The 23,766-nt window shown below is 34.1% G+C and overlaps 2 protein-coding genes across 2 annotated transcripts; both read left to right on the forward strand.

Annotated features, from left to right (window-relative positions):
- The first annotated feature begins 3,408 nt into the window (after positions 1 to 3,408).
- On the forward strand, positions 3,409 to 11,070 carry psmd4b (proteasome 26S subunit ubiquitin receptor, non-ATPase 4b). The gene is made up of 10 exons (XM_051132301.1): positions 3,409 to 3,464; positions 3,999 to 4,139; positions 4,241 to 4,355; positions 5,622 to 5,708; positions 5,832 to 5,900; positions 6,016 to 6,231; positions 6,322 to 6,430; positions 8,061 to 8,174; positions 8,286 to 8,350; positions 10,307 to 11,070. Exons 1-10 carry the CDS (start codon positions 3,439 to 3,441, stop codon positions 10,478 to 10,480), a joined length of 1,116 nt encoding a protein of 371 aa, XP_050988258.1. The 5' UTR covers positions 3,409 to 3,438; the 3' UTR covers positions 10,481 to 11,070.
- A 1,763-nt stretch (positions 11,071 to 12,833) lies between these two features.
- On the forward strand, positions 12,834 to 22,439 carry vamp1b (vesicle associated membrane protein 1b). The gene is made up of 5 exons (XM_051130707.1): positions 12,834 to 13,860; positions 15,573 to 15,708; positions 15,825 to 15,983; positions 19,455 to 19,506; positions 20,212 to 22,439. Coding segments are annotated over exons 1-5 (366 nt in total). The 5' UTR covers positions 12,834 to 13,858; the 3' UTR covers positions 20,229 to 22,439.
- The last annotated feature ends 1,327 nt before the right edge of the window (positions 22,440 to 23,766 follow it).

Raw genomic sequence — 23,766 nt, forward strand, 5'->3', positions numbered from 1 at the left:
ACAATGCATGTTTTGTTTTTCTTTTTACTGGCCCTTTCATACAAACCTAAGCATTTTCTAGCATCGTACACAATCATACAGTGTGTAGATGAGACTGAAACTATTTGAGTTGAAAGAATGTAAGACAAATTTATATTCTAACAGGTTATACTGCCGATAGATGAGAAATCTTAAGATCGTTCATAGTTCATTTCCGATTGACAGGATGTAAAATCCTTTATAAGCATGACAATGTTCTGTGGTACAGTTTTACTTTTAGACTCTAACGAAATAGACACTAATCAACACTAACAGGGCACATGTGAACACTTTAGTTTATAGAAGAGCTGGAAAGAAAACCTGAAGAGCCTTTGGCTCAAGAAAAAGCTCTCAATCTGCCTTTCTATTATTCGATCATAACGTTTAAAAGAAGAAATGGTTTTTAATGGATCTGTGATTTAACAAGCATTTCTCTATAACTCAAACAATAGTCTGAGCTGATTTCAGGTTGGATGCCTGCGTTACGCACACATCTAAAACTGACATGCAGTCTTGAAGTATTCTGAAGAAGGGCTGACTGTAGTCTTGAACAGTATTGCGTTGTCCCAAAATAATCAGTTGGTGAGCCGCAGCTCTTAAAATCATGCCGGTTTGGGACAGAAGTGATCTTTTGCCAAGGATTTGCTTTTGCAGACCTGAATGCAGATAGAATATGCACAGGAAGTACAATGACAGTCTTTCAGAAGACTGTATTGAAGTCATTTTCTATAAAGCTTCACAGCAGATGCAGTATATATGCATATTGTTTTTCATATTTTTTAATGTTTGTTACAAATCAATTTGGTAAAAATGTGTTTGGGTCAGTGGGGGTATTGTGAAGTTTTATTTTATTTTTTTATTTTTTTGGTTTGAATCATTTCAGTGACTTTTTCAAGTCTTTGTCAAATGTTACACATTAAATCATGTTACAGTACATTTTGATAATGAACCTTAATGCTGCACAAAATTCAATTTTAATCTAGCAACAAGCTAATATCTCTAAAAACTAGATCTAAACTTACAGTTTGTCCTCTGAAAGGTCACAGATTCGTATCATCTGCTTTGGCATTGATGTTAAAATCAAAGATATGCAATTTGCTTTTTACCGGCATATTTTCTGTTTTTGTCACACTGCGGGTTTTTGACACTATTTGTAAACTTTAATCATTTGTGATTGTGAATGTCAGAAGTTACCTATATTAACATATATCTCCAGAGACCTGGAGTACAGTAAGATTATGCCCTGATTAACATTTTTACATTTTGTAGATATTGGGTCTGTAATGTTGGATCAAAGTTACTTTTATAAAACCTTGCACTTAATGTTCGTATACATTTCACTTTCCAGTGTGGTGCTTTTATCTGCTCTGTGTAATTTTTTTTATTGGACCTTGAGGTTCTAAAATTCATAACTCAAAAACTGATCTTTGATCAGCTCTCAGTAGCTTAAATTCACAGTTGGCTTGTGAGGTAGTTTTCTGGAAGCTCACGGTATAAAGTTTCAAAATGTCACAATTTAGGCCTCACTTTCATTTCTGCCTGTGTGGGGGTTTTATTGTTATTTATTAATCTGTTTATGATCTCAAGACACAACAATCACTGCCTTTCTCTGACCAACACTCAGTACTGATTATTAGTAATTAATCTATTATTATGAGTTACAATGATGTTATGCTCCTCTAAACTACACTAAAACATCTTAACATGATTTTAATATCCCAAAAGTGAATCTTTTGGTCTGGAAATGATACAAATGTACTGAAAATGAAAGTAAAATTGTGAATGCAGAGACATGTCAAGCAGAGATAGCTATTTTTCATATGCTTTGTTCAGTGTTTATATTAATACAGTGAAACAGATATTTGCAAAACAGACACATCAGACATGCATCGTGCACACCGGATTAAATGCTGGCAACTTAGACACTAAACAGACAACCAACTTACTGCAATATGAACGTTTCTGCCAATGTATTTCAGTGATTGTATTTATTAAGAAATGTCTTCTTGTTTTTCTTCTCTTCTTTTTTTACTTTGTGGACCTGTATGGATTTTGAATTCTCTATGTACTGTAGATGATTGTATGTATTATGTAATCTGGCAGAAAGCAGTTTTTTGTGATCTAAGTAGTGATATGGAGTTTGTTTCGGGTCGGAGGGAAGTTCTTGACAATATATAAACCATTTTTGTATTTTATGTGTTTAGGGTATGTCCATGGTAAATATTCCTATTCATTATAAATCTGTGAAAGCTCTTCCTCAGCTTTTCTACATGTGAATGTCTGGCGGTGTCAGGAACAATGACTGACAACCGTAAGTGCTTTGAGGACTATATTTTTACTGGGCCTGTATAAAACATGTATATATTATGTATATAAGCAAGTCACGGAAATGCCTTTTTCTTGTGCGGTGTTTGCAGCCTGTTTCTCCTACCATCTTTCAGTGATGTGGTGATGCTGTTTTTTCACATTGTCTTTGATTTAAAAAGAATAAAATATTTTCCAAAACATTATTTTTGCTATATTGGTGATTTTTTTTATTTTATTTTATTTTTTTTTTTTTTTTTTCATCCTTACTGAGAATTCAAATGAACTTGTATCGAACATACACTGCAAATATATATATTCAAATTTTAACTACTGTATGTGTATACACACACACACACTCACATATACACATACATTATATATATATATATATATTCAAATTTTAACTACTGTATGTGTATACACACACACACACTCACATATACACATACATTATATATATATATATATATTCAAATTTTAACTACTGTATGTGTATACACACACACACACTCACATATACACATACATTATATATATATATATATATTTAAATTTTAACTACTGTATGTGTATACACATACACACATATACACATACTATATATATATATATATATATATATATATATAAATTTTAACTACTGTATGTGTATACACACACACACACACATATATATATATATATATATAGGCACATATATACACACATATATATATATATATATATATATATGTGTGTGTATATATGTGTATATGTGTGTGTCTATATATATATATATATATACACATGTGTGTGTGTGTGTGTGTGTGTGTATGCACAGTAGTTAAAATTTGAAGTGGATCAAAAAAGTTCATAAAAGTTGTCCTAAGACAAGAACGGGTATTGTTTTAGGACAACTTTGATGAAAGTTGACATATATGTTATATATTGTATATAAAACATATATCTGAAATTTATACAGATTTACAAAAATGAGTTTAAGTAGTTTTAGTATTTAAACGGAAAATTCGTTTTGAACTACGTTTCCCACAATTCCTATCATTCAGCGCTACTTTAACCAATGATCGTTCACTTGCGCGTTTACGTCACGTAGAGCGACAGAAAATTTTCAAGATGGTGCTTGAAAGTACTATGGTCTGGTAAGGAAAATATACTTTATGTTCTTTCAAACATCAGATATAGTTTGATAAACGTAATTTGTTTTTAATTATTACGCAGTTAAGTTGGAAATGTTGTGTATTGGAGGTGAGAGGACGGTTACGTTGAGCAAAAGGACAGTTGTGCAGTTTTCCTTAGTCATGATGGAACATTCAGGCTGTTGAACAGCGTCTTTGTGTTGACATTTTATGAGACAACACGTTAGAAAGCGTGTAGTAGCGATTATCAGGTTGTCTGAGTTGTCATTTTTATGAAATTACTTCTGTTTAATCATAAATGGGTTGGTTGGTTCGATCCCTTTGTGATAATCTAGGTTTTTATATAAATAACAGTCAAAACAGGATTTAAAATCCATGTACTTGCAGTTTGGATACTAAAACGCTTTACTTTAGATGACGTTCTCAACCTTTTATTAATTGGGCATTAAAATATATTAAATAGAACACGTACGATCATCAGCGGAATATTTGGCAGGACTGTTGAGTGACATCACAGTGTATGTTTATTATTTCTAGTGTGGACAACAGTGAATATATGCGCAATGGAGACTTCTTACCTACCAGACTTCAGGCCCAGCAAGATGCTGTCAACATCATCTGTCATTCAAAAACTCGAAGTAACCCAGAAAACAACGTGGGCCTCATCACTCTGGCCAAGTAGGATGATATACGTTTTATTCATTTATTAACTGGTATAGTTTAAAATATTTTGTATGACAAAATCTGTAGATGATGCATATAGGTATTGTGTTTTTTAGTAACTGTGAGGTCCTGACCACGCTGACCCCTGACACGGGCAGGATCCTGTCAAAGCTTCACGCTGTTCAGCCCAGAGGAGTCATCAGCTTCTGTACTGGCATCAGAGTAGCACACGTGAGTGGGTTGGATCATATTTTTGTAATATATTTACTTATTTTAGAATTTATTTATTTGCTTTCTTTATTCACATATATATATATATATATATATATATATATATATATATATATATATATATATACCTTTTCAGATTTATACCATCAGTACATGTTTTGTTATGACCTGTTTGATTAGTTTGATTAATGGTAATAAAGTGAAACCTCATAAAGTTACAGAAATTTTGAGTTATTCTGACAACTTAATATCAATAAATGCCATTTTTGGACTAGTGAGGAACTGGAAGTTTTAAGTTGAAATATTACAGTATATTTCCACACAGCATTTTACTGTTTTATTTCAAAAGATTGAAAAGAATGTTAAATGTGTAAACACACACACACACACACACACACACACCGTAAAAGTAGTAAATAAAAGGATTATGCTTTAAGTTAAGTTTTTCAACTTCAAAATTCATACTTAATTTTTTTTTCAGATATATGCTTATCAAAGTTGCATTTATTTGATCCAAAATACAGAAAAGGTGATATTATGAAATATTACTGCAATTTAAAGTAATAGTTTTCTATTTTAATATACTTTAAAATATAATTTATTCCTGTTAAGTCTTTACTATCATTTTTTATCAGTTCAACATGTCCTTGGTGAATGAAAGTATTCATTTATTTAAAAGAAAGAAAAAAAGAAAAAATGTACTGACCCCAAACTTTGAATTTTAGTGTATATTGTTGCAAAAGATTTTTATTTTAAATAAATTCTGTTCTTTTTAATGTTTTATTCATCAAAGAATCCTGAAAAAAGTATCACAGATTCCAAAAAAAAAAAAATTAAGCAGCACAACTGTTTCCAACACTGATAATAAATCAGCATATTAGAATGATTTATGAAGGATCATGTGACACTGAAGACTGGAGTAATGATGCTTAAAATTCAGCTTTGCATCACAGGAATAAATTCTGTTTTAAAGTATATTAAAATAGAAAACCACTATTTCAAATTGTAATAATATTTCACAATATTTCACAATATTTTAGTTTTTTGTGTATTTTTAATCAAATAAATGAAGCCTTGGTGAGCAGAAAAGCCGTCTTTAAATCTTACTAATCCTGAATTTTTGAACTGCATTGAATATACACTTCTTTTTTTTTCTTCTTCTGTCACTGTCACTGTCACTTTTCATTTTTTTTACTTTATATAATTTATAAAATTGTGTAATATTTAGTTATGCTTCCAATTCTCTCTGCTCCTTCTCTTTCACAGCTGGCACTGAAACACAGACAGGGAAAGAACCATAAGATGAGGATCATTGCCTTTGTGGGAAGCCCTGTAGAGGACCAGGAGAAAGATGTAAGTTATTTCTGTCTTAATATATGTTGGTGTAAAAGTTGCACTATATGAGTTTATATTTACAAAAATCCGATACAATATGTTATTCACCTGCTCATTTATGCCTCAAACTGTCTTACTCAGTTGGTGAAGATGGCAAAACGTTTGAAGAAGGAAAAAGTCAGTGTTGACATCATTAACTTTGGGGAAGAGGTAAACATGCATACATATTCTGAGGAAATGTAGTTTATCACACTCCTTCAGAATTACACTACTCATCTTCCATGTTATTTTACTGTCTGCACCATTTTTTCCTTTTGCATTATAGGAAGTCAACACAGATAAGCTGACCGTCTTTGTGAACACCCTAAATGGAAAAGAGGGCGTAGGCTCTCACCTGGTAACGGTGCCTCCTGGCCCGAGCCTGGCAGATGCTCTTCTGTCCTCTCCTATCCTGGCTGGTGAGGGCGGCACTATTATGGGCCTGGGTGCCAGTGACTTTGAGTTTGGAGTGGATCCGAGTGCAGACCCTGAACTTGCTCTGGTGAGTAGCACACAGGTTTAATAGGGCAAACTTCACAGCTAGAGGTTTTCTACATTATTAATCCCTCTGTTTTGCCATGTGTCTCTGTAGGCTCTGCGTGTGTCGATGGAGGAGCAGAGACAAAGGCAGGAGGAGGAAGCTCGCCGGGCAGCAGTGGCTTCAGCTGCAGAAGCTGGAGTCTCATCACCCACTGCAGATGGTGAGAGTTTAGATAATTATTGAAGACTAGATGGGGTTTCTGGACATCTAGGGTTTCCTTAAAGGAGAACTCCACTTCCAGAACAACAGTTCACAAATAATTTACTCAACCCCTTGTCATCCAAAATGTTCATGTCTTTCTGTCTTCAGTCGTGAAGAAATTATGGTTTTTGAGGAAAACATTTCAGGATTTTTCTCCATATAATGGACTTCATTGGTGCCCCGATTTTGAACTAAATGCAGCTTCAAAGGGCTCTAAATGATCCCAGCCGAGGAAGAAGGATCTTATCTAGTGAAACGATCAGCCATTTTTTTTCAGAAAATAATTTTTTTTTTTAATACTTTTTAAGCACAAAAGCTTGTGTAGCACAGGCTCTGGGATGCGTGTTCACGACGCTACATACTATTGAAGTCGGAAGGTCACGCGGAACGTAAGGCGGAACTACAGACCCAGTGTTTACAGAGCGATCGCGCAAAGACTAAGAAAGTGCAAGTAAGTTTGTAAATGCTGTTTACAAACAAAAAGGTACAACGATGTCCTCCTCTCAAGTTGTAGGAGAAAATAAGAGGGAGTTTTTCGCCATAGTCAGTACACAGATGAAGAACTTACACGTGATTCGTAATGGTGATGGGAAGTTTGGATCATTTTACAGACTCGGACCTTTGAGTCTCGTTCAGCAAAATGAACTAATCTTTTTGAGTCATTTCGTTCATTTTAGCAAAACATAAATAAAATGTTACGTGTTACTTCCCTAACACATCGACTGCTTACTCAAACGTTGATCACACTATCATTGTTTTCCTGGGTCTGTAGTCTATGATTAGCTCACCTCTTATCTGAGAAGTTTTCGGTTTGAGTCGTTCGTTCATCACGTCACAGCCCCGTAAGATGAACGAACGACGCAAAAACCCGGGGAACTTCTCAATATCCCTCCTCGTCTCTTCGCTCTTGGATCTTGGATGACAAGGGGGTGAGTAAATTATTTGTAAATTGTTGTTCTGGAAGTGGACTTCTCCTTTAAAGCAGCTGGGGGTTTGTGGATTGATATACACTACAGTTAAAAATGTTGGGATTGAAAGAACTTGCACTTTTTTGATGAAAAACACATTAAAAGCAGTAATATTGTGAAATATGAAATAAAAATCTGTTTTATGCAGATGAAGTCAAAAGTTTACATACACCTTGCAGAATCTGCAAAATGTTAATTATTTTACCAAAATAAGAGGCATCATACAAAATGCATGTTATTGTTTATTTAGTACTGACCTGAATAACATATTTCACAGAAAATAATAGTTTAATTTATTTTAAAAAATGTAAAAATATAAATGAAAAAAATATATTTAGGCAAAATAAGAAAAATTTACACATCTTCATTTTGTTCAAAAGTTTACCCCTGGGTCTTAATGCATTATGTTTCCTTCTGAAGCATCAGTAAGTGTTTGAACCTTCTGTAATAGTTGCATATGAGTCCACCAGTTGTCCTCAGTGTCAAAAGATGGATCTCAAAATCAATCAGTCATTGTTGGAAAGGGTTTTGCAGATTCTGCAAGGTGCATGTAAACTTTTGACTTTAACTGCCATCACTCCAGTCTGTTTAATATGACCTGATCTTCTGGGCTTTTGTTAGAGTCTGAGTCTGCTCTGCTGAAGATGTCGACGGCTCCTGCTCTGCCCGATTTCAGCCGCATGACGGAGGATGAACAGATCGCATACGCCCTACAGATGTCCATGCAAGGAGGAGGTCAGTTTCTCTACTCGTCATAAAGTCTTACTCTTCATTCTCTTAATTATTTTTTTGTCCCTTTTGTCATTTATATCTTTTATACAAACATATGTTTGTCTTTGTGCACAGAGTTTGGCGGTTCAGAGGCCATGGATGTGGATGCAGGTGCAGCAGCAGACAGTGAAGCTCCTAAGGTGTTTCCTAGCTCTCTTCCTGCTTTGCTTTTAGACAAGAGATCAGAATTTAAGACTGAACACAGTCATGCTGTGGAAACAATCAAAAGCAGCTGCATATTCTTCATACCCATTGTTCAGAAGCCATTGCGAAACATTATACAGCCAGCCAAAACCACAAAAAACAGAAATGCTGGAACATTACATGTAATTAGATTTGCATGTACTGATTTGCAAGGCAGTTTTAACAGGGTTCGTATGAGGTGATTATAGTGCTTGAAGTACTTGAATTTGAAAATTAAGGCTTGGAAAACCCTTGAAAATAGCAGTATTCCTGAAGAGGTACTTGAAAGGTGCTTGAATTATTGAAAGACAATGTATCTATGACATAAGTGTTTAATTTTGTCAATAAGCACATATCACACAGAATTCACACAGTTTAAAAAAAATCATCATACCTTTTTTTTAGCTTATTTCATTTAGGGTCAGAAAACAGTCGAGCTAAGCAAACAGTAATACTGACCTTGTCACGTGAACGTGGCTGAAAAGGCAAAAAAAGTAACAGATGAACCAAATCAATTAAGTCACTTACGCTGGAACTGCTCCAGTTGATTCAAACTTGTGACTTTGATCATTCATTTTAAGCGATTCACTAGCAAAAACCAGATCAAATTAAAAGAGCCATTAATTTTTGAATTTCCACATCGCTTGTAACGATTTTAAAAAGCACATAGTGATGGGTGAAATTAAGCTTTTCGAAACTCTGAATCATTTAAACCATTGCGTCGTAAAATGATTCACTGTTTTGAAGCGCTCCAATCAGATCACGTATTGCAAATCCTTTGTTTCACAAATGGCGCATCGCAAATCATTTGATTTAGATCGGGACTTCAAAACGTGTATTGTGAATCATTTGATTTCGATCGAAATGACTTTCAGAATCATTTCGTGAATTGAATGATTAAAATCAAATGATAGGCGATATGCGATTTGAAGTCCTGATCTTAATAAAATGATCCAGTAGTTGCTCCGAGTCCTGATCTGGTTCACGAATCGTTATTTAGATCGGGACGTGGTTCGTGAATCATTTGATTTATACTGGAACTTCGGAGCAGGTTTGCAAATCTTTTGCTTTATATCGGAACTTCAGTCACAGATTGCGAATCATTTGTTTCAAATGAGGATTTTGGAGTGATTTCACAAATAATTTTTCTGTTATTTTTTTCTTAAACAGTAGAAAACATCAAACCATTAAGGCAGTACAGTTATAAAAAAAACAATGAAAAAAGAAAGTATACACAGATACAAATCCTTTAGGAAAATTAACCATGGTTTTACTATAGTAAAAGTGTAGTATACTTTGTAATGCTTTAGTAGTAATACTTTGCATATGCTTCACTTTATTTTTGCCATTTTTTTATTAGTATATTTTTGTTTATCTATTTCTTTTTTTATAGAATTTGAAGTAGAAGACATTGTTCAATAAGTAAGATCTCTGATTGAAGTCCTTGAAAATCAAAAGAGTAGTGCTTGAAAATTCCTTGAAAGTCCTGGAATTTCATTTTACAGTATCTGTACGAACCCTGTTTTAAGAAAGTTATGTTTTAGTCTTTATTTCTGTCCAAATTAAATGCTGTATGAGAGCCACTTTGCACTTGCCATAAGTGCACACATCTTGAAAATATCTAGTTCCTTTTCTCTAAATGAATTTTCACTATAATTTTCACAATAACTTATAAACTTATAAACTGTGAAATATTCATGTTTTTCCAAGAAAACCAAAAACTGGAAGTGCTAATAATGCATCTGAGGAAGCAAATAATCTATACTGAGATGCTAAGTTTATGCATTTTATTAATTACATATTAAATAGGTGCTGGCTTTAATTTGTCAAGTGGTAAATGTGTGTCACATACAAGTTTGCCCAGGGCAAGGGCATTAAAGTGCCTATTTAAACTCTGTTTTTGTGTTTTGTAGGAGGATGAGGAGGATTATGATGTGATGCAGGATCCAGAGTTTTTGCAGAGTGTCCTGGAGAACCTTCCAGGTGTCGATCCCAACAATGAAGCCATCCGTAATGCTATGGGCTCTCTGGCATCCCAGAATAGAACAAAACCACCTGAGGGCAAGAAAGACGATGAGAAGAAATAGAGAAATAAGACGCGTCTGGACTGACACAGGACGAAGGAAAATAAAACTGATGAAAGGTTTCCAACTGCATTATGGATAGAAATAAACACAAAATTCATAGAATTAAAATAAAAGCAAGAAACATTATTCATTAAGTTTTCTTAACAAATGTTAAAGGGAGAAACAACAGAACAGACTAACAAACAACTCTACTGATAGAAAAGAATATCTAAAAAAAAAAAAAAAAAAAAATCTTACATGTAACGGTGAATGAGCATCTTCATTGGTTCCTTTTAAGTACCATCTAAGAAAAAACGGATCTGTAACATATTTGGTGAAGCAGAAAAAAATGTCAGACAACACTACTTCGAATAGTAGTGCTCACTTCAGTGTTTATTTGCTAGTCTATTTCATGCCACCCAAACTATAATTTTCCTTGTGTTTTTTGGATAACTTCTTGTAAAGGTTTCTTTGTCAATTTTGTATCACTATTTTCAGTTCCTTTTGTAATAAAGGGCTTTGTTATGGTTAAGGGAATCTGAAGTGTAGCACGTTATTACCATGTTTTTACTGCATTTACCACTTTTTGATTAAAAAAAATTGAGAAATTATTCATTAAACTAAAAAATTCCTTTGACTTTATAACTCATGAAAAAAACAGTTAAAGTGTTTTAGACCTGTATATTTACTTCTAATCAGAACAGCAAAAAAGCATAAATACTACTATGAAAAGTGCTAAACAGAATAAGTTATTTTTGCTTACACAAACCTTTTTAAAAAATGCACAAATTTCAGTCCCAAAATGTTAATTATGGTGAAAATGGAAAATGTATTTACATTTGACACTTATTTAACTTTATAGATAATTTACCAAACATTATTTTTGACATCTAATGGTACCTAAGTCCAAAACATTTTTTTTGTTTCAAATGGTTATATCTCTTAAACTCTTTTTTAAAAAAAAAAAAAAAAACAACTTGTGCAAACAAAAATCACAGGATTATTACAATTAATGGCAAAATGAATGTTTGGAAGTGTAAACTGACGTTTTTTCCTACCCGACACTACAGCAAAAGATAGAAATAACTGACTTAAAACCCTTTTAGCTGGGGAAAATACTAGTGTTCTAATAATTTCAGTCGCCACTGTATTTATGTTCCAGAGGAGATTATGAGACTTAAAGGAGAAGTCCACTTCCAGAACAACAATTTACAAATAATTTACTCAGCCCCTTGTTATTCAAGATGTTCATGTCTTTCTGTCTTCAGTAGTAAAGAAATTATAGTTTTTGAGGAAAACATTTCAGGATTTTTCTTCATATAATGGACTTCAATTGTGCCCCTGATTTTGAGCTTCCAAAATGTAGTTTAAATGCAGCTTCAAAGGGCTCTAAACGATCCCAGCTGAGCAAGAAGGGTCTTATCTAGCGAAACGATTGGTCTTTTTTTTTTTTTTTTTTGAAAAATAAAAATTTGTATACTTTTTAAGCACAAAAACTTGTGTAGCACAGGCTCTCGGATGCACGTCCACGAGTCGTTCTTGAATGACGAATCTTTAATGTGACTTGCGAAGAACGAGTCGTCTCGGGGAGTGATTCGTTCAGTCGCGCATGCGCAACATCCTATTAGGTTTTGTGCTGGAATTAGTTCACCTGTTTCGATTCTTCGGGTTTTTCGAGTCTGTTTCGATCTTATGGGGCTGTCACGTGATGCTGATTTTGCTAAAATTAACAAAATGACTCAAAAAGATTCGTTCATTTTGCTGAACGAGACTCAAAGATCCGAGTCGGTAAAATGATCCAAACTTCCCATCACTACTACGAATCTAAGTTCATCGTCTGTGTAATCCGGCTAAAAATTGTAGAGTATGGCGAAAAACTCCATCTTATTTTCTCCTACAACTTCAGAATCGTCCAACACGTTGTACCTTTTTTTTTGTAAACAGCATTTGACTTACTTGCACTTTCTTAGTCTTTGCACGTTCGCTTTGTAAACACTGGGTCTGTAGTTCTGCCTACGTTTGGCGTGACCTTTCGACATGATTCTATAGTACGTAGTGTCGTGAACGCACATCCCAGAACCTGTGCTACACCAGCTTTTGTGCTTGAAAAGTATACATTTTTATTTTCTGAAAAAAATGACAGATCGTTTCGCTAGATAAGACTCTTCTTCCTTGGCTGGGATCGTTTAGAGCACTTTGAAGCTGCATTTAAACTGCATTTTGGAAGTTCAAAATCGGGGGCACAATTGAAGTCCACTATATGGAGAAAAATCCAGAAATGTTTTCCTCAAAAACTATAATTTCTTTATGACTGAAGACAGAAAGACATAAACATCTTTGTTGACAAGGGGGTGAGTAAATTATTTGTAAACTGTTGTCTTAAATAAATCATGGTTCTTAGATTACATTTTATGTAGTGCTGTCAAATCGATTAATTTTGATTAATCGAATCCCAAATAAAAGTTGCGTATAAATATACACAGTACATAAATTATGTAAACACAAACTTTTATTTTGTATGCGATTTATCGCGATGAATCAATTTGACGGCGCTAGTATTAGTAGTCTAGACTAAAGCATGGTTAAAAAAGTGATCTTGATTTGGGTTTATTCCTATTTCACCTCTAACAAAAAGATTTGGTTCTGCATTTTATCTGTAGCTAACTGATCATGTTCATGTTATACAATTTATGCAACATTTGTCTTTAGCTAGTGCGTTAATGCAGTCCTGATGTTTTGATAGACTATGAAATCCACCTGCCTCTGCAGGTCATGTGGAAAATAGCATGCGAGGTGTGTGGAGAAATCACTTCTCAGAGAAGAAAAGTCTCTTATGAGAGAACAAGCCGAGTCAGCACTCTGAACTGACTGATGTACCGCAGTACAGAGAGAGAGAGAGGATGGGGCTGTGGAAACATGCTGCGCATCATCATCCTCCTCCTCATCCTCATGAGTTCAGCTACAGCAGCGACGCAGTGCAGGAGCGCAGCGCGCGCACATTTACTGCACTAACCTACAATCCAACACAACTCAAACCGCGCCATCCAGCGACAACACACACTATAACCACACTCTGTATTCTGTACGTTAAATTTTTCGGACGTTTAACGTTTTACGGAGGAAACCGGTCATCATATAATCCGTTACAGAAGTTCCCTCAAGGCTAAACTGAAATACAAGCGCTCGTGCGTCCAAGCACGCGACCGCTCGGTAATGCGCCACTCTCACTGATGACTCGCGCGGGGATCCTGCATCAGCAGCAATCCGCTTCAACCTTGCATCTCGGTCTCTCCATCCTAATTTGACCGTCTCTACCTCTTCTTCGCAATTTAAATTTGAATTGTGTTACCTTTTGACTTTTCTCCCTTCAGTGAGGCACTATAAAACAGCTGCACGACAATGTAAGTATTTGTGAAGACTTTATATTCTGCTGTTTTGTTACAAATATTGGCCTGTGGAATATAAATTAACTTGAGCTTTTTTACTTTTACATACAGTAACTTTTTAAACAGTTTTCAAGATTAATTCCCCAGGAATGCATCCTAAATTTGTATTCCCTTAGAATTAACCATGGTTTTTGCTACACAGTGGTATCCTAGTAAAACTGTGGTTATACAAAGGGTAACAATCAATATGCCAAAAAAGGGTTACTGTAGGCCTTTTGGTTAAACATGGTTCATTTTCGTAAGGGTTGATTTGTGGAGATTTGTTGTCATATACAGTTGAGGTCAAAAGTTGACACCCCCTTTCCAAAAATGACTCTATGATTTTGAGATCCATGTTTTTACACTGTGGACAGCTGAGGGACTCATATGCAACTACAGAAGGTTCAAACACTCACCGATGCTTGAGAAAGAAAAACTATGCATTAAGAGTCGGGGGTGAAAACTTTTGAACAGAATGGACGTGTACATTTTACTTATTTGGACTAAATATCATATTTTTTCATTTAGTCCTGCCCTTCTAGAGGCTACAGAAGATGTTTCCCAGAAGACAAAATAAGTTAAATTTATTCTGATCTTCAAATTCACAAAGTTTTCATCCCCTGGCTAAACAGGATTATGATTATGCTTCATTGAAGTCTCTCTTTGCATCTGTGATGGTCATGAAAATGTTTATAATTTTTGATAAACTAAGATATAAACTAGCCTTGGTATTAAGGTTAATGAGGATTTTAACCAAATGCTAATAAATTATGTTTGTTTGTATAAACCTATATCCAGTGTTAGGGGTAATGCATTACAAGTAACACAAATTACGTAATCAAATTACTTTACTTTTTAATCTGAATTACTTTTTTCAAATAAGTAACAGCAGTTACTTCAATTTCCCATTTACTGACTGACAAGACTCACTCAAAAAACAACAACAACAAAAAAACATATTCCTCAAAATTCACATATTCCTCAAATTGAAAAAAAAAAAAAATCAAATATGATGCAAACCTGAAATAATTAAATATGTTAAACAACACAAACCCTTTGTGTATTTTTTCCTGCTGACCTTCGATGATCCAGTTTACGAATAAGCAAAAACTGCCTTCAGATAAAATTACTTTAAAGTAAGTTAACATTTGTGCTTCATTTTTTTTTTAATTGGTGAAGAGTGTTGAACTTTCTTCTCCAGCATTCTTCTGTACAAATGTATATTTACTTTTCCTTCAGCCTGAGGCTCATTTCACTTTTTGGTGTGAAAAGGGCTTTCACATATGCTAAAAATATAACTTTTTATATGAAAAACAAACAAGGAAACCCTTCCTAGGTTTACAAAGCAACACAAAAGTAACATAATACATTACTTTCTATAAAAAGTAACTATGTAGTTAGGTACTTTTTTAAGGAGTAGCACAACATTGTAATGCATTACTTTTAAAAGTAACTTTCCCCAAAACTACCTATATCATCTACATGTGTACATGATTGTTATCGGACATTGAAGCACCTGTATCGGAGGTCACTAATTTAAACTTAAAAATTAATATTGAAGTAAATAATAATTAATATAGTTAAACTCATTTGGAAACCATACTCTGAAATACTGGAACATCAAACCATAGCTTGTGCACCAGTCAGCACCTTTTTTTAATGTGTCATGGTTCTTTTTGGATGTTCAGGTCTGCTCCAGATGATGCCAACCCAGCAGGTGCTCCTGGAGCCCCAGGTGCCCCTGGTGGAGGTGGTCCACCTGCTCCTCCTCCAAACACCACCAGCAACCGCCGACTGCAGCAGACACAAGCACAAGTGGAGGAGGTGAGTGTGTGTTTGTGTCTAAAGTGAGTTTATGGACAAAAAATGAAAGAATTATATATGCAGAACAGCATGTATGGATAGGTTGTCTCATGTTTTTCTGTGATTGTGGTCTGCAGGTGGTGGATATCATGCGTGTGAATGTGGATAAGGTTCTGGAGAGAGACCAGAAGCTCTCTGAGCTGGACGACAGGGCAGATGCTCTGCAGGCCGGGGCGTCACAGTTTGAAAGCTGTGCTGCCAAACTGAAGAACAAATACTGGTGGAAGAATTGCAAGGTGAGTCATCTTGACTGCATAAAATCAGCTCAGAGCTCCTACAGAATATTAATGCTTCATTTTAATTAACAATTAAGCAAGGGGATTTACACTGAAAAAGTGAGATAGGTAGAAACACCAAATTTAACAGGAAATTATATGTACTCCAGTATTTTCATTGTTATATCTAAAACGTATTTATAAATATTAAAATAATTCTAAAATAAAATATTAGATGAAAAACATACACTTAAAGACTGTAATCTGTAATAATTAAGCTTAAGTTGATGTACTAAAATACTAAAACTAAAATAAAGCTGTATAGAAATATAAAAAAGAAAAGAAATCAAAACACACATTAAAGTGCAAAAAATTAAAGGTGACATACCATGAAAATCTGACTTTTTTCATGTTTAAGTGCTTTAATTGAGCACCTGGTGTATCTACCAACCCAGAAAATGTTTAAAAAAAAAAAAAAAAAGGACAACCCTGTAATTTTGTTTTGGTAAGCCTTTCTTTGCAAGCTTGTAAAAAAACGAGCTGCTCAGATTTCGCTCCTCCCTGATGTAGAAAGGGGATTTTATTATAATGTTATGGCTTCTGAATCTGCATGTTTCCACCCACAGTCCTGCTGTTGTGTCTTCATCAACGGTGTACCAGTTCTAACACCATGGCAAAAGTTTAAGCAAAGCATGCTAACTTTTCTATTGTAGGCTGCAGTGAGCACAGAACACAATTTAGAGTCCCAGCCTCAGAGGAGACAAGAGAGCAGTGGATTTATTGATTTATTTACTGTATATTACTCTGCTGCCACACAGATCCAATATAAACATGCAATTTCTTTCCCAGCTGTTTACATTCACAGACTTAACTGTTTTTGACTGTTTTTGTAACTCGTTTTGTAACGTGTTTTTAACATAAATTTGTTTGTGTTTGACAGTTTAAGCACAATAAGACATGATAGAGAACTTAATTTAGTACTCAAATGCCATTATGACTGTGCATGTGCTTCTGATGTGAACCTATATCAAAAGTTTACACTGGTATGGCTTTAAAACACAAGATTTCACTGTGATAGACATAAAAATCAAAACCAAACAGACGTTTTTGCCAGAAGATAGGAGCTGTAAAGGCACAGCCCTATGGACCTTTCTCACATTTCCGGGTTTCTCATAGCGGAGAATAGGAGAGTACCACAAATATTTTTTGCATCCCCATTTGCTTAAATAGCAAAAGAAAAACTCCAAGATAGTGTTTTCACGACTTTAAATCAAAGGGAAAAAAAGTGAGAGAGACTGTTATCGGCAGTCAGAAGAGAGAACGATGTCAAATTTACCGTCCCTCCCTTAGACGCTGCATTAGAAGCACCTTCGCATTAGCATTAACTAGTTTTTTGTACCTTGATGAAAAGGTGATATAATACAAAGTATAGCATTTAAAAATCTAAATCTGAAAAATTTTTCAAGCATTTATGATGATGATGACTGTTGAAACACATCATCACAGTCTTGTGAAAAGGGTCCATTCTGAAAAAGGGGGTGGGGAGCAGCAGCTCATTTGCATTTAAAGAGCCATGAACGAAAACAGTGTTTTTCTGCTTCCACTCAATATGGGCGTTTTCAAATTGATATAATAAATGATCTGTGGGGTATTTTGAGCTGAAACTTCACAGACACATTCTGGGGAGAACCTATGACTTGTATTACATCTTGTAAAAAAGGGGCATAATAGGTAAATAGAAACTATTTCAAAATATTAATAAATACTATAATAATATATAAGTAATGCTAAATGAACACTGATGTACTCAGAGCTCCATATAGTGTGAATGAACTAATATGCCAAAGTAAATAGGTCAGTGCTTATTGCTCATGCTATGCTCAGTGATTTTGTTTTGTACATCTGCTAGTCTTAATTAGTTAATTAGTGTAAACTGGAGCCTTTGGATTCTGACAATCACCCAGTTGCAGAGAAACATGGGAAATATTAGTACAGCTCTTTGTGTACTATGTATGGCATGAGAATACCAGTATGATTTTTGTTACTATAGCACTATTAAATCTACAGTATAATACGTCAAATAAACTGTCTTGTGAAGGATGTTTAAGGATTTTTTAAGATTATATTTTCAAAATGTGCTATGAGATGAAAAAGTAATTAATGTCAGAAATTATCCTGGTGCTGGAGAATCCCCAAAACTGCATGGTTTTGATATCTCTCTTATCTTGGAGTCTTTACTGTTGAGCTGGTAAGTTGAATAAGGTGTCTTTGATTAGGGAGACATCTAAAATGTGCAATGCATTACCAATATTTTTGCTCATACTCCCACTTGACTTCAGCAATATTCAGATGCAATTCAAAAAGTTCTGCACATACTGCACCCCTAAACATGCTTATTTGTGTTAAATATTTATATACTTGTACATACTCACATAAGTAATACTATCTTATATACTACCAATAGGTGTCTCTGTTTACACACATATTACCATATATTAATCAGTAATCAGAGTTCTCCCTAAAGTGTGGACCTTGCATGTAGGCGTACATTTTTATGATTACATTACATCAGCCTTATGATTTTAATCGAGCATATGATAAAATCAGCAAATTCCATAATCCCATAGATTTATGTTTTGCTTGAGCAGGCACCTGATTCTTCTGAAATCATTCTAATATGCTGATTTATTATCAGTGTTGGAAACTGCTTAATCAATGTTGTGCTGCTTAATATTTTGTTTGGAACCTGTGATACATTTTCCAGAATTCTTCAATGAATAAAAAATTAAGAAGAACAGCATTCTTTCAAAATACAAACAACTGAAGTCTTTACTATCACTTTTTATTAGTTCAACACATCCTTGGTGAATAAAACTGTAATTTGAACAGGGTTGTATATTGTTACAAAAGATTTCTATTTCAAATAAATGTTCTTTTAAACTTTCTATTCATCAAAGAATGCTATAAAACTGTTTCCAAAAAAAAATTAAAAAATAAGCAACCACAACTGTTTCCAACATTGATAATAAATTAGCATATTAAAACGATTTTTGAAGAATCATGTGACACTGAAACCTGAGTAACGGCTGATGAAAATTCAGCTTTGCATCACATGAATAAATTATATTTGAAAGTATATTAAAATAAAAGACCACTATTTTAAATTGCAATAATCTTTTACCATATTACTGTTTTTTTTTTCTTTCAATAAAACAGAATGTTCCCTTTGATGAGCATAACAAACGTCTTAAAAAAAACATACTGATTCCAAACTTTTGAACAGCAGTGTATATTTATATATTTTTTTCACTGTCACCCAAAAATTGTTATTTTTCTTGACTTTAACTGTGAGAATTTTTAAGCGTCTGTTGTCATATTCTTGAGTAAGCTGATGATTCCTGAAAGTTTGTGTTGCTTTCATCCTTCTTGTAATGTAGACTGAGTTATAAATTGTGTGATTGTAACGGCTTGTATTCTTTCCTTCTCCCTCAGATGATGATTATTATGGGTGTCATTGGAGTCATCTTCATTGGAATCATATTCTGTGAGTTTTGAATCATTGAATGGCTCTTTTGAAGCATGTGCTGTTACATTCAGAGCCATTATCCCTTATTGCCTAATTACACTAGGTTACACATAAGCAAGTTATAGTTGTTATAAAGGCAATTATATATTATTATATTGTATTATTAAATAATTATGAAGGTACAATTACCTCTTTTTAACTCTACCTTAAAAGCGAAACCATTTGTAATTCTTTCAACTGAATTTCTGATTATATTTCTGCATTTATATGGAGATTTTAAAGTTTCTTTAATTGTTTTCAAGCATTTATTTACTGTTTATTGGTTATCTAATACCATTATTTGCACATGATTTTCTCTTTAGCAGTGAAAGCGCACACAGGTAGTTTTAAATGGCATGGACACTTTCTGTGTCCATACTCTTCCTGGGACAATTCCTGTGACGCTCAGACTTCTTTTAGTGATATTTAGGTTTATTAGTGGCATCAGTGCTGGTGCTCAGACCAGCCGCCTATGTGAGTTTGTGTGTTCAGACGCCAGACTGGACCAGTACTGCACAAGCTCAATAATTCATCATTACACTCATTACAGTTAATTATTCATTAAGGGCAGTTGTGTGAAGCAGTGCAATATGAGATATATGCTGAACCTGACAGAAACACACTTTGCAGCAGAAAATCGACTGCATTTGTCACACTCTTTTCCCTTTATCTTTCTTTGTCTAGTGTATTTCTTCTCCTGAGCCAATTCACCCGCAACAAACGAGAAAATGAATGAGTGAATGAAGAAAACACAATCATGAGCTCCACCCATTTTCACATCCTTCTCGCTTCAATCTCGAGGTCTCTCTGTTTAGTAAATTTCCATCTTGTTGTGACAGTATTATGCAGATATCTGCACTCCTTTCTCCTCTACTAGAATGAGCACAATTCAGTTTCTCTCTCTTTCCCTCCCTCTCAGAATCTCCTGCATTATTTAAATGTTCTTGCAGACACGCAGACATTCATACATCAATGCACAGAGAGAGAGCAGAAGAAAAACAGACTAAGAATAAGTGGGAGAGGCCAGGAAGAAAAAAATGTGGTGACACTTGTGAAACAACATAGAGAGATGATGAAAAAAGAGATAGAGTGCTCATGGGAGGAGCTGTGTGATACTGTTTAAAAGTTTGGGGTCAGAATTTTTATTTTTTTTAAGGAAATAATACTTTTATTCATCAAGGATGCATTAATTTGATCAATAGTGACAGTGTCAGACATTTATAATGCTATGAAAGATTTCTATTTTTTATTTATTTTTTAAATCTGTTTAACTTTATATCCATCAAAGAATTCTGGAAAAAATGTGTCTTGGTTTCCACAAAAAAATATTAAGAAAAACTGTTTTCAACATTGATAATAATAAGAAATGTTTATTAAGCAGAACATCAGCATACTCAGGGTTCCCACAGGTCCTTAAAAATTCTTACATTTAGTTGTATCAAATTAAAGGCCATATAAAGTCTTAAATGATACAAGAAAGTCTTACTCATGATTTCAAGAGGTCTTACATTGGAGGAAGGAAAGACAAAAACTGCAGTATGACTGAATGTGACGATTAAACTTCAAAAGGCTATAATTTTACAGAATAAATATAAATGCTACATGTTTCAAAGTCTCATGCTGTGCTGCTTTGTGTACTATATATAATATAATATAATATAATATAATATAATATAATATAATATAATATAATATAATATAATATAATATAATATAATTACTGCTGCTCCAGGAACGCCATCTGCTGGCAGAGAATGAATCTGCATTTTCAGTAAGCTCCTATGCTGTTTTTCTTTAAACTAATTTGAAAAACAAAACATGTTTTTATGATGCAAACACTCTTGTTTTTGTGAAAACCTGTAAATAATATCTGAACTGTCAATAATTCTTTTTACAGTTATTTAACAGTTTAATATGTTACCATAGACATTGCCCTACCCCTCTAATATGGTATTAATCTTACAGATGCAGGTTTTAAAGGATTAGTTCACTTCCAGAACAAAAATGTACAGATAATTTACTCATTTACAAATAATTACTTATTTTTGAGGAAAACATTTTAAGAATTTTCTTCATATAGTGGACTTCTATGGTGCCCCCGAGTTTGAACTTCCAAAATGCAGTTTAAATGCAACTTCAAAGGGCTCTATACGATCCCAGCAGAGGAAGAAGAGTCTTATCTAGCGAAAAAAAAAATTGGTTATTTTCAAAACAAAAAAAAAACCCAATTAAATACTTTTTAACCTTGAAATGCTCGTCTTGTCTAGCTCTGCAATGTGCATGCGTACTGTATGCATTCTGGTTCGGTACAGTTAGGGTATGTCGAAAAACTCCCATTTCAACTTCAAAATCGTCCTACATCGTTTTAGCTTTTTTTTTGACCTTCTTTGCTTGTTCACTTTGTAAACACTTCTGCAGCAATGTAGGATGATTTTGAAGTTGGAGGAGAAAATGTGATTTTCGACATACCCTAGCTGTACTGAAGCAGAATGCGTAGAGTACGCATTTGCGTCACAGAGCTAGATAAGACTAGACAAGACCTTTCTTCCTCAGCTGGGATCATGTAGAGCCCTTTGAAGCCGCATTTAAACTGCATTTTTGGAAGTTCAATCTCGCAGGCACCATTTAAGTCCACTATATGGAGAAAATTCCTGAAATGTTTTCCTCAAAAAACATAATTTCTTTATGGCTGAAGAAAGAAAGACATGAACATCTTGGATGACAAGGGGGTGAGTAAATTAGCTGTAAATTTTTGTTTTGGAAGTGAACTAATCCTTTAAAAAAAGGTCTTAAAAGTCTTAAAGTTGAGCTCAAAAACCCTGCAGATCCTTTAATATGATTTCTGAAGGATCATGTGACTGGAGTAATGATGCTGAAAATTAAATTTCACAAGTTACATTTTAAAATATTAATATAGAAAACAGTTATTTTGCATTCTAATAATATTTCACAATGTTGTTTTTACTGTATTTTGATCAAATTAATGCTAAGAAAAAATGTGTTACATGATCATTCATAAATAAATCTAATACGCTGATCTTCTGCTCAAATTAACCTTATAAAAACTCAGCTTTGGCATCATGAATTACATTTTATTTATATGATTGATTACATTTTGAAATATTTTAAATAAAAAACATGATAAATTGTTATACTATTTCACAATATTACTGTTGTTACTGTACTTTGATCAAATAAATGCAGCCTTGGTGAGCATAAAAATAACTTAAAACAAACCTTTGAGAAGTAGTGTATGTAAGAGTGAGAATGTATTTGTGTGTGTGTGTGTGTACTGGTATTCATTATGTTATAAGGGCCAAATATTCCCACAAGTATAGTAATACCAGTAAATTTTGACCTTGTGGGGACATTTTTACGATAAGATAAACCATAAGATAAGATAAATCATACAGATGTAAGTGTTTTGAAACTCTAAATGCCTGTAGTTTTGTGTGAGAGATAAAATACAGTTTGTACAGTAGAAAATCCATTACGCCTATGGAACGACCCTATAATGATAGGAATACCAGTGTGTGTGTTTATAGAAATGTGAGAGTGGAATAGATGACAGTAAAGTCAGGTAAACATCCTTTCTGTCTCTCTATTGCCAAAGCTGTCTTGTCTGACCTCTCAGAGAACTTTTATAAATTGGTACTGACATAATCTGGCCTGCAGGTTTGCCTCTTAACCCATTATCACTACTGCTGTTGCCATTACCCTGTTACTGAGACAAGATTCATGAGCTATCATCCACTTTTTATTCTTAATATGTATGTGTACTTAAGATTCAGACATTTCCAGAAAAACAGCACAAATATACAGATCATTTATGGGAATAGCTGTGGTTTTTTTTACCTATAGGTACACACACTCTAAAAAGTGATAAGTTGACTTAACTTAAAAATTGAGGAAACCTGTTGCCTCGAAATTATTAAAGGAGAGATGTTCTGTCTTCAGTCGTAAAGAAATCATGTTGTTTGAGGAAAGCATTTCAGGATTTTTCTGCGTATAAAGGACTTTATTTGTGCCCTGATTTTGAACTTCCAAAATGCAGCTTCAAAGGGCTCTAAACTATCCCAGCCGAGGAAGACGGGTCTTATCTAGCGAAACAATCCGTCATTGTTTTCGAAAAATAAAAATTGGTCTACTTCTTAAGCACAAAAGCTCGTGTAGCACGGGCTCTCGGATGCGCGTCCACGGGTCGTTCTTGAATGATTCGTTCATTTTGAACGAATCTTT

The sequence above is a fragment of the Labeo rohita genome, chromosome 16 (assembly GCF_022985175.1).
Source record: "Labeo rohita strain BAU-BD-2019 chromosome 16, IGBB_LRoh.1.0, whole genome shotgun sequence".
NCBI lineage: Eukaryota > Metazoa > Chordata > Actinopteri > Cypriniformes > Cyprinidae > Labeo > Labeo rohita.

What these genes read in the sequence shown, in the direction of transcription:
- vamp1b (XM_051130707.1), top strand. An exon ending in CACAAGCACAAGTGGAGGAG is followed by an intron (nt 15,709 to 15,824) that starts GTGAGTGTGTGT and finishes TGTGGTCTGCAG; the next exon opens with GTGGTGGATATCATGCGTGT. An exon ending in ACTGGTGGAAGAATTGCAAG is followed by an intron (nt 15,984 to 19,454) that starts GTGAGTCATCTT and finishes CTTCTCCCTCAG; the next exon opens with ATGATGATTATTATGGGTGT.
- psmd4b (XM_051132301.1), top strand. Translation starts at nt 3,439, where the DNA reads ATGGTGCTTGAAAGTACTATGGTCTG. An exon ending in CTGGCATCAGAGTAGCACAC is followed by an intron (nt 4,356 to 5,621) that starts GTGAGTGGGTTG and finishes TCTCTTTCACAG; the next exon opens with CTGGCACTGAAACACAGACA. An exon ending in CTCATCACCCACTGCAGATG is followed by an intron (nt 6,431 to 8,060) that starts GTGAGAGTTTAG and finishes GGCTTTTGTTAG; the next exon opens with AGTCTGAGTCTGCTCTGCTG.